At 41.5% G+C, this 12,750-nt stretch overlaps 1 protein-coding gene and 2 non-coding genes across 4 annotated transcripts in view; 1 reads left to right on the top strand and 2 right to left on the bottom strand.

Annotated features, from left to right (window-relative positions):
- The first annotated feature begins 862 nt into the window (after positions 1–862).
- Positions 863–934, top strand: trnam-cau. The gene has a single exon. It is a non-coding gene; the product is annotated as a tRNA-Met (tRNA).
- Positions 935–1,937: 1,003 nt separating this feature from the next.
- The window catches only part of LOC118119652 (E3 ubiquitin-protein ligase DTX1), a 32,942-nt gene continuing 22,129 nt past the window's right edge, over positions 1,938–12,750 (bottom strand). For both annotated transcript variants that reach the window (XM_035173780.2, XM_035173770.2), the window contains exons 5-12: positions 7,692–7,753; positions 7,406–7,567; positions 7,124–7,185; positions 6,858–7,024; positions 6,613–6,766; positions 6,421–6,510; positions 6,203–6,301; positions 1,938–5,703 (exon numbers count right to left, since the gene is read on the bottom strand). In XM_035173780.2, the coding sequence (XP_035029671.1) occupies positions 5,572–5,703; positions 6,203–6,301; positions 6,421–6,510; positions 6,613–6,766; positions 6,858–7,024; positions 7,124–7,185; positions 7,406–7,567; positions 7,692–7,753 (928 nt within the window). In that variant the 3' untranslated portion in view covers positions 1,938–5,571. The remainder of the gene's footprint in view (positions 5,704–6,202; positions 6,302–6,420; positions 6,511–6,612; positions 6,767–6,857; positions 7,025–7,123; positions 7,186–7,405; positions 7,568–7,691; positions 7,754–12,750) is intronic.
- trnay-gua lies at positions 8,558–8,644 on the bottom strand. Its single transcript is given in 2 exon segments — positions 8,558–8,593; positions 8,608–8,644. It is a non-coding gene; the product is annotated as a tRNA-Tyr (tRNA).

The raw sequence follows: 12,750 nt of genomic DNA on the forward strand, positions 1-12,750 counted from the left end.
GTGGAATAGCTATTTTCATCCTGTGTCAAAGTCATCACCTCTCGTATTGTAAAATGAATGTTAAGTTGATAAGATTACAGTTAAATATTAATAACCAGCAATTGATATTCTTGAATCCACAATGACAAAGAGATTCAGACATTAGTATTTATATGCTTCGCTGTGTAGAAGCTTTGTGTTATTTTTGACCAAAACATGTGAACTGTGGCTCAGTTGGTAGAGCGGGTGGTCCACTAACCTGAAGGTCAACCCTTTGATTCCTGCAGTGGCTGATGTATATCACAGAGGCACATAAATTCTATGAATGTGTGTGAGAATGGATGAATGTACGGTAAAGTTTGGCTGGTTGTCAAGACTAGAAAAACCTTACAATCCACACAACATTCGAAAAACAATTGTGATTGAACGTAGAAAATTATTCTTTTGTTGATTAGAATTCAAATTAGGATGGATCATTCACATCACTAGGGTAGTGTGTGTGTGTGTGTGTGTGTGTGTGTGTGTGTGTGTGTGTGTGTGTTAGTAACAGTAACTGTATAAAAGAGACAAGCTCTTCTGTGGGTAAACAATCATAAAACCTTCACCAAACATCCAGTGAAAGTTGTTTTGCAACAGGCCTCTGAAGAACATTTGTTTTTTACCGACAGCACTGAAAGACATCAGATTGCAGCGTCCTCTGGCGGCATAATAGTGAAATGTAATATGGAGAATTGGAGATCCGGACAAACACCGAGTGTGAAGGTTGGAAAAAACACACATTAGCGTCCAGCGTCACACTCATACTCGGTAAATAAGAAACTATGAACCCTGAAATACGCTAGTATCATATAAGTAGGAAATGTGCCAAAGTTGAGATCCGATCAGCAGAGTGGCGCAGCGGAAGCGTGCTGGGCCCATAACCCAGAGGTCGATGGATCGAAACCATCCTCTGCTAGTGACATTTTTTTTCCATCTTACTTTACAGAAGCAGATTTTTAGACGACGCGTCTTCACGTTATGCACATTTACCACTTACAAGTACTTTATAGTTTTACTTTTACATCGGCTTGTTGTGGTCACGGTAGTGTAACACGGCGGAACTACATGTAAACACAAGGCAGATTCGGAGCTGACGAGCACTTTCCATTAAAAGCATGGAAAGCTAACGTAGCTTTGAACAGCTGGGGTCGCTTTTGTCAGGTCGATGCGAAATAAGTTCCGGAGCTGAAAAGAAAACTGCATACGTCTGATGAGGGGCTCGAACGTACGACCGTGAATTACGAGTCTTCTCCCGACGCTAAAACGGAGGGAAAGCACTTTGCAGAGCAGGAGGTTGAAGACGGAGAGAAAACGTTGAGAAACTGAGTGAAACCGAAGTAAATTGATCATAAATATTGGTGCAGCTGCCTGTCACAGGATGCAGCTCTGACTGTGTTAGGTGGAGGATCATAACACCTCTCTAGAATCATGGCTCCACAGGTGGAACCCTGACTGGAACATGTCTCTTCTCCAGTATTATGCATCTCTCAAATATCTCCCCAGTGTTTGACACCAATAGGACAGCGGCTTATTGACAACGCCATACTGCCAAATAGTACAACTTACACCTTTTAATGCTGGCTTAGAAATTTGATTTTTAATTGTGATTGTATTAATAAACTTTATTTATATAGCAATGTAAGAAATATTTGTAACTATCAATATGTACACCTACACACAACTGTTACGTTTATTTGAATAAAATTATTGATATCATTTATAGCGATATGAAAATGGCAGGGCAGTGTTGGGGGACAAAGGCTAATTAGTAGATAGAAGATTAGTAAATATAGATACAAACAAGCAAATGAAATGTCTGTACATGGTGGGAAATGCTGTTAAAATTGAACAGTTGAATTTTTCCAATAGTTTTATGCAGCCTTGTATATGAATACTAAAAATGAGAACAATACAACAGATTTGTTTCATTCGTTCTTTTATTTCTTTTCTTGTATTAATCATTCGTACTCCAGCATTTATTTTTGCAATATTTACACTTTGTTTTTCTAATCACAGGTTTGGATGCTCTCTCTCCCGTGCAGCACCTATGATCCCCTCCTCCCCCCACAGATGAGAAGACGACGTCACAGCAGGCCCTTATCTGCAGACGTTTGGAGGAGACGCTGCCTTTAGTGACGATGGGATGGAACGATGGGAAAGAAACCAACAACCGAAGGGAGAAAAACTGAAATGGTGAGTTACGCTGGTCATAGCTGTTTGCTACATTGCTGCCATGGCTGCAGACACTGCACCCCACGGATCAGAGCCTTTACCCAACATTCATTCTCCTCCAAAATCATTTGTAGTTCATGGTCGTAATTCATGCACCAGGATGAAGGTCTGCTAAAGAGGGACTACATCTCCCTTTAACTCCACAATAACAAAATCATGATGTTATCAGATTCAGTTCATCTGATTCAGTAAATCGAATGAAATGTAATAAATATAGCAATGTAATTGAATTCAATTCATTGTACACTTCATTGAAACCAAACCCTTTATTTCTATAACACAAAGTCACATTGAAATCAATGCAAGTGACTATGTGATTATACAAAGTCAGTGTTTGAGCCAACAGAGAGAGTAAACTGCCACAAAACAAGAGGGCATTCATTTAGAGATCTTAAAATAATCATTTCCATCATGTGACCTGCACTTGAATCACTGCTGATAAAAGAGAGGACATGAGAGCAGGGTCACTGTTGTTGGGAGTTGCAGTAAGAGAGACGCTCAGTGCAGACCAGGAGCCGGACACATGATGTGTAGAGTAACAGAAGTATTCTCTACCTCACAGACGACATGATATCATTATATTTCACACTCAGATAAAAGTCTACCATCAAATTCCTTTTCCAAAGAAAAGAAGAGTTCAGCTTAAAACCTGCTTAACTTCTGTACACAATTCAAATCAAGAACAATAGTGTCTTTGTAAACCAATTGTAACAAATGAAAGAGCATTATTATTACTATAACATAAATGTAGGAAATGAATAAAAGGCAACATAATCTATAATAGTGTAAATAAAATGCTAAACATGTAACTATATTTAATATTAAAAATCAATAAAGAAGTTACAGTACAGGGAAAAGCATCATAAATCATCAAAACAGTTTAAGGAGGATGTGATTCCCACGTACCCAAATAATACTCTAACCTGGGAGCATGTTGGTAGTATACACAGTACACAAATCCTCCTCCACACACACACACACCACACACACACATACAGACTGGGCAGCATGGAGATGAGAGGAGAGTTATCGTTGCTGCTGAGATAAGAAAAGTCGCTCACCTTTCTGATTAATCACAAATTAAAGGCCCCACATTTAAAATCTTTTCTCAGCCTCAAGATAAGGCTTTTCATCCTGTTTTGTCCTGAAAACCACTGGCCACCAGAGTAATAACCTAACAGAAATCAAACCTTCTACAGGCTCACAACACTGAACCCTTATTGGCTGACATCAGCAACTCATCGCAGTCAAATTAGGTCTGACGCTGCACACGGGCCTGATTTGGATTGCCAGTAGCAGCTCACCTGACTGAAATAGAACTTCGGGGATTAGATCTCGTACCTTGTTGTTATGTAAACAAGCTTGTACCTTTTGACTTTTAATAAAGTACCAGATATTTTCTAACATAGATCTTAATCTCTCATACTGATGATTAAACCAGGAGAACGCTGTGCCCATCCGAGTCCTAGAGGAGTGAGTCATGTAACTTTGTCAATGGGAAAAATCAGAGACTCAGGAACCAGGAGCAGCTGAAACAAACTCCTCCCACTTCACAACTCTGAACGTTTTGTTAACTCAAGATGTCTCCACTTAAGTCTCCACTAAATATCTTAGATTAATTATAAAGAGAGGATTGAAAAGCATGTAAATATGGGACCTTTAAAAGTGACATCATTTGACAGGAGCCAAGGTCCTGGTCCACCAGTGGGTCTCCAGTTTCATGGGTGATAATTTGATGGTGGATGGTGATTTCTTGCTAGTCAGCGTAAACCACAGATGTCCTGGGATTTCTGTGTATATGCTTGTAATTTGTTGATTTGTCTATCACCCAGGACCAAGATACATTCATCTGAAATGTTCTTCTCCTGATCAGCACCGTGTTTCATCACAAGACCTTTGCTTCAGCTCCTCCTCTCTCGATCTCTCCACCCTCTCCAGCCGCCAACTCTCACTCACTCTGAGGGACTTCCTGGCTGTAAGACCAGCATCAGGCTCTTAGTTTATTTGTAAGACAGTGAAGATCATTAAACAAGAACTAAACACTGAGGCTTTGAAGCAAATCTTCAGTGCTTAATTCTGGGCAAAACCCCCAACCCCTCTTCATCACATCCTCACTTTTTCCTCACTGGCTTCCCACTGTTGATAAGACACAGCACCATCTACATCCAGTGAAACCACAGGAAGCATCAAAAGGGACAAAAATAAAATAAAGATATACATGTAAATACTGGTACCTGTGTATTTAGGGTTAACTTGTACCACAGTGGCTCGATAGTAAGACTCCAAATATGCCCAAATGACGAGGCCTTGGTTTGGTCTTGTGTTTTTCAACATAGACGTACATCAACTCAGCTTACGTCATATAAACCCAACTCATAAGTAAGAGGTAATGCATGGAATGATGTTACATGAGGATTATAGCAATGATAAAAAATAAAAAGTATTGTTTTGATTCGTTACAGTAGCTTGCAGGCGGAGGTGTAGTTCACAAGGATCGCCGCCAGAGGGAGCACCAGCTCTATACTTCAGCCACAAGCAGGCAGGTGGTTTGAACAAAGCACAGATTTATCTGACCTTCTTCCATCGCTCTTGGTTTCCATGCGTTTTTATTAAAAGCTCGAGTACCTGAACAGTACCACACAAGTTATTTTGCTCTACTCCTATCCAATGCCACATTCATACACCATCTTGTCTCTTTCTGCTACATTACTCCTGTTCTCTTCACTTCAGTTACCTCCCCCACTGCTCCAACGTCTCCCTCCCTTTGTCCTTTCCCTCCCAGTTTTCACTGAACTGCTCTAACTTCCCACCATCTTTTTATGTTACTCTTTTTCTCAGTAAAGTCAACTTGTTTTTGTCCTAAATATTAGTTCTGGTTCATTCTTACTTTCTCACATTAGTACCTCACTGTCGCGTAGCTGAAACCATGAGAGCCCTTGTTTCTCGGCGTTATTTCTAATCCTGCTGTGCCTCTGCATTGCTTTTCTTTCTGTGGTGCTGCTCCCACAAACTCCGACTTGTGTTGATGTGCCTGCTCGAGAGCTGTGAAGTCTGAACTGACTCACACTGACAAACGAATCCAACAGTGACTCCATCAACATCTAGATAAGTGGTTACCTCTGCAAAACAAACCCAATGTCTTCCATAACCCGAAACGTCCCCCTGCACCCGTTTAAGAGCTGGCAGAGTCTCAGTCCAGATCCTCCTCTTATTTCCTCCAGTTATTTTCACGGTGAGGCCCACTGCTCTCCCCATTCACCCGTTAACCCTTCACTGCTCTCTCACTGATGTCTCCTCCTTCTCTGCTGCTCGTTTGTCCGTTCACTTTTCCATCAGTGCGTCGTCCTCTGTGATGCCCTGAGCCCGGAGCTCTTCCAGGACGTTGTCGAGGTGTCCAGGGTCAGGGAAGCCGTGGCCGGTCAGATTGGAGCCAAACTCTGTCTTATGGTGGACCTTGAAGACAACGACAGAGTTGTATTCAGCTTCAGTGATAATAAATCTGTTCACAAACCACAGTCACTCTGAGTTACAGACGTAATTTATTACCACCACTAAGGAGGTTATGCTTGCAACCCTGTCTGTTTGTTTGTTAGGGTTAGTTAGTTGGTTTAATGATTGCTTTGTCAGCCGGATAACTCAAAAAACTACTGAAAGGATTTCAGTGAAACTCTAGGCACAGATCGAATCGAGGTTGTTTTTTCACTTTCTCTAATATTGTGAAGGTGTTATTTTTTTACATTTTGGATCGTGATAAAAAAATGTTTTGGCATATTTTGGGGACTGATAACTATGAGTGTTTTTAAGTTGGTGCGGATACAAATAAAAAGATTAGATTTAAATTTGATTTCAGGGGCAGATCCAGGAATTTCTCGTCACTTGGTTTAACATTGCGAGATAGGGCCCTTGGTGGAGATATGCACTCTGCTGGGTGACATTCTAGTTGAACATGTACCTCATTCCAGATGACGGTGTCAGACTCTCCTGTAGTGCTTGAAGTACCAACTGAGAAGATCAACCTGCGGTCCCACGCTACCAGGAGCAGTCTCAGTACCTGACGAACAGATTTAGGTTCAGGATGAAAGGTTCATTTGAGAAACACGTATAAAAATGTATCTCTGTTAACAACAGTTGCACATAAGTGTCTGTAACAGGACAGTGGGTTGGGTTTACCTTGCGTCCTTTTTCGCTGTCTGGGAGGTAGCAGTGTCGGGGAAAGCCTCTGGCAGTGAAGGGCTTCCCTGGGTTGGGATGTTCTGGTCCCTGAAAGGAGAGTGGACCCTCGTGCTGATCAGACTGACTCTGACAATGTAATACATCTGATAATAAAACAAACACCCCTGTCAGTCCAGTTCTTTGCAGTACCTGAATTCCTGGCGGTATGTTGTAGATGATGCGTATGGATTTGCAGTCAGGGTGTCCTGGTAGAGAGTGAGGGATGACGTGGTACTCCATCTTGCCTGCCGGTTGGTTGCCTGTCTTTACGCCGTAGATGGTTTTACATGTGGGACACTGAAGACTGAAAGAAAAGGTGGAGATGGATTGAATATTGGGATGATTTCATTAAATCCTCTGAGGGAATGAAGATGAGTGTTGAGTCTCCGGCCTACCTGCCGTCCTTGTTCCCGTTGTTATACATGGCCACTAGACACTGGAAATGGTACTGATGTCCACACTGTGCCAGACGCCCAACTGACTCTGCCTTGGAAACGGGCCCCACCCCTGGACCTTTGTACCCAGATGGACCCCCCAAAGGCTCCATACAAATGGTACAGTCCTGGGGGAGATGAGAAAAGTGAAAGACACTCATTATAAAAACATTATCATAAGTTACAGTAGCATTATGAAACACACAGACACAAAACACAGGTCATACCTCCTCTGGTGGACTTTTTACTTTCTGCAGGTACTTCTTTACCACCTCCTCTGGGGTTTTACCTGCAGACGAAGAGGAGAGGGAACAGAGGGGAGTGATGAGTGGATGACAGACTAGAAAAACAGTCCAGGCTGTAAACCTGTGTGGCAGCTGATGGACACACATGACAGAAAGGCTGATGATAAACACAAAGACCGAAATTCTTTCTCTCTTATCAGGCTGATGATTTGCTGATTTAAAAAATAATAGCATTTCCAGCACTTAGACTGTTTTCACTCTTACCCTTGCGAGCTTGTTTCTTGGTGGTCTTCCTGCAGCAGTGGCCAAAGCTTGGCACTGGTTTGATGTCGCTCTTGCTGACAGGTGGAGGATGCAGCACGAGTTTAGGAGGCCTAGTCAGACACACAGGCAGAGCGGCAGCACTCATCAAGATTCCTGTGATCCCTGAAATACCCAAGAAAAAAATAAGATTAAAAAAAATTTTGTAAGAAGAGTGAAATTTTTATTTCCCGAATTAGAGACTTTTCCTCTCAGTGACAGCACTTGGTAAGTCAGAGCGTGTTTTTACCGGCAAGGGCAGGGTGAACAGGACTGGATCCGTTGAGGTTCTTCACTGGGACGGTGGGCACACTGCAATACAAGACACAAACTCTTTAGTGAAGTGGATTTTCAAATTTCCTACAATGGCTTCCGGATCAGACGTTACAGGTTGGGAAAACTCGACCAAACTGATAACTCACTTTGAAAAACTGATGACAGTCATTCTTACAGTCAGAGGTCACAGTCAAGAAGACTAAAACTTCACGCAAAGATGAAAAAAGATAACGGGCAAATTATGTCAGCTGAATAAATTAGTGCCCTGTCCAACTTCCAAAAAACCTTGTGACAAAAAAATGTGTTACAAAGAAATGTTTTTGTTTTCTTGTCCCTTTGTATCTTCTTTCTCACAGCGTTACTACACTGTTTGCTGGCTGGAGAGCATATGAATGAGTACGCCGGGCTGGCGGTGTGTGTTTACGAGAGCTAATCCACGGAGTTTCCATCTGCTCACTGAGCTCAAAGAGACGGACGTCATACAGCTGCTCGCTGGGGATTACCTGCTGCATCACAAAGCCCATCCTCATCATCATCATCATCATCTGACTGACAAACACACGTCTCCCACATACAGACTCAGACCATCAGTTTTCGTCGAGTTGGACAGGATTTTACAGAGTCCAGTGTATTTGATGGTAATAATCTGTGTATCTGTTTAGAAATATGAGCTTTAATCTTAGAAAGGAGTAAATTGTGTAAAGGGTATGATGTAATGACATGACTATACATAATTGTGTTCAAATGTGTTGAAGCACCAACAGTCCAATCGAAGATGTGGTAACTAACAGCTGCCAATGCGTGAGTGGGATTATGAGGGGGTCTAAACAAAAGACAACCTCCTTCGAGCCGGATTTGAACCAGCGACCTAAGGATACCAGCACTGACCACTACAGTCCTCCGCTCTACCAACTGAGCTATCGAAGGGGATGCGACAAGCCTGTTCACAACCCTGTCTGGACAGTGGGAGAGTCCTGACAGAAGGCCAGTGATCATGTGCTGTTTCCTGTTGAAGGTTTAGCTTTAACAGGCTCTCTGTTAGTGCACTAAGCTGCTTTCACTTAACCCCACTCAGTGACACATGACAACGCGCTAGTGAATGATTCACTGGTGTGTGTGTGTTTGTGCGTGTAGGCATGTGTGTAAGTCTGCGCTGGGAAAGAGTACGAGGAAATGATTGTGTGTGTGAAATGAGGTGTTACTTCAGAGAGTAAAAGCAGAGTGCGAGTAGAAGAACAGTAAACATACAGAGTGAGGGGTAAACAACAGAAAGCAGTCACGATAGGAATGAGCAGATGACACTGATCCACTCTGAGTTTCCACAAAGTCAAGACAACACAAAAATGATGCAATAACACTGGTGGTTTTCCCTTTGTGTCTAAATCTATCATATAGTAACGGAGTAGAGCACAGAGGGTCAGAGGAGTAAAGAGGTGGTGGGACTAGTTGCATCATACACAATTCTTCAAGACACATAAAAAACCAGCCACCTCAACATGCTGTAAACACATTACAGGTCTCTGCTGTAAACACTGAGTTGCAGGGCAAAAACTCATCCCAACATCTTGTCTTTATTTGTGTACATGATCTTTTTTGTGATATAAAAACATTCTGTTTAGCAATTACAATGCAATATTGTTCAACTTCCATCCAGCCCCATGATTTCTGTGACCAACATCAGCTGGGGTTCAAGAACAAGCCAATAGGTAGAGCAATGAAGCTACTGAAATAAAACCCAGAAAGACTGACTGATATGCAATGGATACTCTTTTTTGAAGTAAATACATCTAAATGAATACATGTATTGAGATCAGGTACATATCTGATACACACAGAAAGGTTTTGCAAACTGTTTACATTACACGCAGGACAACTATCCATTCTCTGACACAGTTGAAAGGATTTTTTGTATAGTACCTCTTATATAGCCCCTGTGACAACCCCACTTTTCCTGAATCTGGATCTGTGCGAAAAACTCTCTACTTATGCCTGATTTTTTTTACCAAAAGATCTTTCATTATTTTTTCAGAAATTCCCAAAAATGTGGAAAACGTTCTATCTTGCCCTGAATCAACAAATCTGCTCCAAATGTTAAAGGGTTCTTTCTTGGCCCATACCCAACCTTCCACCAAGTTTCAATACAACTAATAAGAAATACAAGTATCATGACAGCATCGAATCGGGCAATAGTAAATTGCCGTACTAAATTGGGTTCCATGTGTCATATGCACAGACCCTCATGAAAAAAGGTATGTCATGCTGACACTATGCTTTGTTCTATCCAGCTTGTCTCTAATGTCATCACATCCTGCAACACGACAAACGTTTTATCAAAAATAACAAATGATTTATTTTCTTGTTTAATCAGTGAGAGCACATGGCTGCATGTGGCTACTATCACGTATTAATCACAATATATTTCCATCTCGTTGATCCGATTAGTCCGAGCGTCGCTCTGTAAGACGAGTGTTGTGCTGTCGTATGCAGTTGAAGTAGTTTAAGTTCTTACGCTTGTCATGAAGATGTATTTATGACAGTCTCCTTTCAGTAGGCTAATGATGGATGGGAAACACATCTATTAGATAAGCACAGGATCAAGTCAGTGAGTGACAATGACAGTGATCTCAAACATGCACTACTCACTTGTTGTCAATCACTATAGATCTATATATAGCATGAATAACGGGCTGCTGCGTTAGCAAAGAAGTATTTAGGGAGTGAGGTAAGGAGGAGAGCCAAGTCTGATCATAGATAAGCTTCACACGGGTCATTTACAAACTGATGTGCTGATCACACACACACACACACACACACACACACACACACACACACACACACACACACACACACACACACACACACACACACACACACACACACACACACACACACACACACACACACACACACACACACACACACACACACACACACACACACACGTCAACACAGCTGAGCCACTAAGCATTTTAGTTGCCACATTGGTGACGTTTGATGTGTGTTTATACATGGTACACATATGATGTAGTTCCTGTAGTATAGTTGACACCAAGCTGTGAGAGGCCAAGATCCCTGACCTCAGAAAAAGTCAGGCCTTTTATTTAGGCTAAATGGTCCATATTTATATAGACCACTGATTGTATTTAAAATATGCTTTACCACTGTCTCAACTGTAACTAGCATATCATTCCAACACACAAATAAAGGCATGTGGCCTTTTTTATTTGTATAAAGAAGATTATATTGTTTATCGTAGACAACAATAACAAAAAAAGTGACATTGTTAAGTGTTGTCCACTGAAGATTCATGCAAGTTTTAATAAGTAGTACTGTAATGTGTGCTAACAAAAGCAGTCAGTCAGGTTCCTTCTGTACATATACTGTACAGAAGGTTTATATTATAATATGATTTATTTTCATTAATTGGTTTCATCTAACTGATTTATTCCAATTAAGTCTTAACATTCATGCAACAACATACACAATCAAAAGTTACCTTCTACAAATAACAAATAACCCTGTACCACAGCCCTGCAATTAATCCTATTTATTATGTCCACTATTGTCTGTGCCAGAAAGGTGATGATTGGTGGTTTTCATTATTTGCGTTCATGGGAACGGGAGTATTGTAGGACAGATGGTCGGACAACCCCAAAAGTAATGCCTGCAGCCACAGCTGTTGCAGCGTGGAGGCATAGAAATAAATATCCAAATCCCAAAATTAAAAAACATCACCTGCCCAATGAACAAATATCCAGTAGCCAGCTCAAATAAACATGTATATTTGTAGATGTCACTATTCATCCTCCATAAAACCACCGAAACAAAGAAAGGAAGTATTAGTGGGGAAACAGGAAACCAGGAAGCTCTAAGGGAAAGTGAGACCAGTGAAGAAAAAAACCTCGGGAACTTTAAAAGAGGACGATCCCGTCGCTGCCTGGGGGGAAGGGCCTGAATGAGACTCCACTCTCTTGACCCCCAGTGACCTCAAATCCACCCTCCTACCCACTGCTCGCTTCCCACCAGATCATAAACTCCCACAGCTTTGTCTTACACACTCCCTCCAGCCCTCACCCCTCTGCTCCGCCTATTCCCCCGGGCCCAGATGGACATCGGCTGGACTGATTTAGACACCAGACAATAACACACTGACACACATTCTCACACACATATTGCCACATGCAAATAAAGCTGCATCCACAGCCTCACACACAACCATATGACCATATGGACACGGACACAAACACACACACACGGACGGACGGACGCACGCACGCAACTTTTTCCACCCTATATTTTGTCTTATTGGTTTTATATTGTTTGAAATTTTAAAAGTATGAAAATCAACATGATATAACTATAACCCAGCTACGGCCTTCACGTTAAAATTTTCAATTCAATTCAATTCTATATTTATTGTATAGTGTCAAATACCAACATACATTATCTTACACTTTGCATATTAAGGTGGAGACCTTAAATATTATACAAAAACACAACAGTTCCCACAATGAGCAGCACTTTGGTGACTGTGGAAAGAAAAAACTCTTCATGTGTCTCCAATGACCACTTGTGATCAGATCTCACTTCCCTGCTCTCTACGTGTACAGCGTGTGTGTATATGAGAGAGAGTCACTGTGCTGCATAAAAAATAAAGCTAATATGTGGGTCACAAACAATACATGGTATGGTAAGTGTAAAAGTATTTTCAGTTCATTGTGAAACTGAAACAGGTCAGGGGACACCAGCCGAGTACGCAGTGCTTCAGTGTGACCCAGAATGTGTCAACATGCATCCCAGACCACCTCTGAATGTGTGTCCACACCTGAACTTAGGGCTGTACATTTGGGTTCAGATCACCTGAGACAGATGTTAATTCAAGGTCTGAGCAAGGCCCTGGACAAAGGTATATGATAATTTTCATGTTGACTGTCTTGGCAACAAAGAACTTTTCATTCTTTTATATTATAACTTATAATGAAGTTTTTTTGTATTTTAAATACATTGAATACATTTAAATTATTTTATACACA

Source organism: Hippoglossus stenolepis, chromosome 2 (assembly GCF_022539355.2).
Source record: "Hippoglossus stenolepis isolate QCI-W04-F060 chromosome 2, HSTE1.2, whole genome shotgun sequence".
NCBI lineage: Eukaryota > Metazoa > Chordata > Actinopteri > Pleuronectiformes > Pleuronectidae > Hippoglossus > Hippoglossus stenolepis.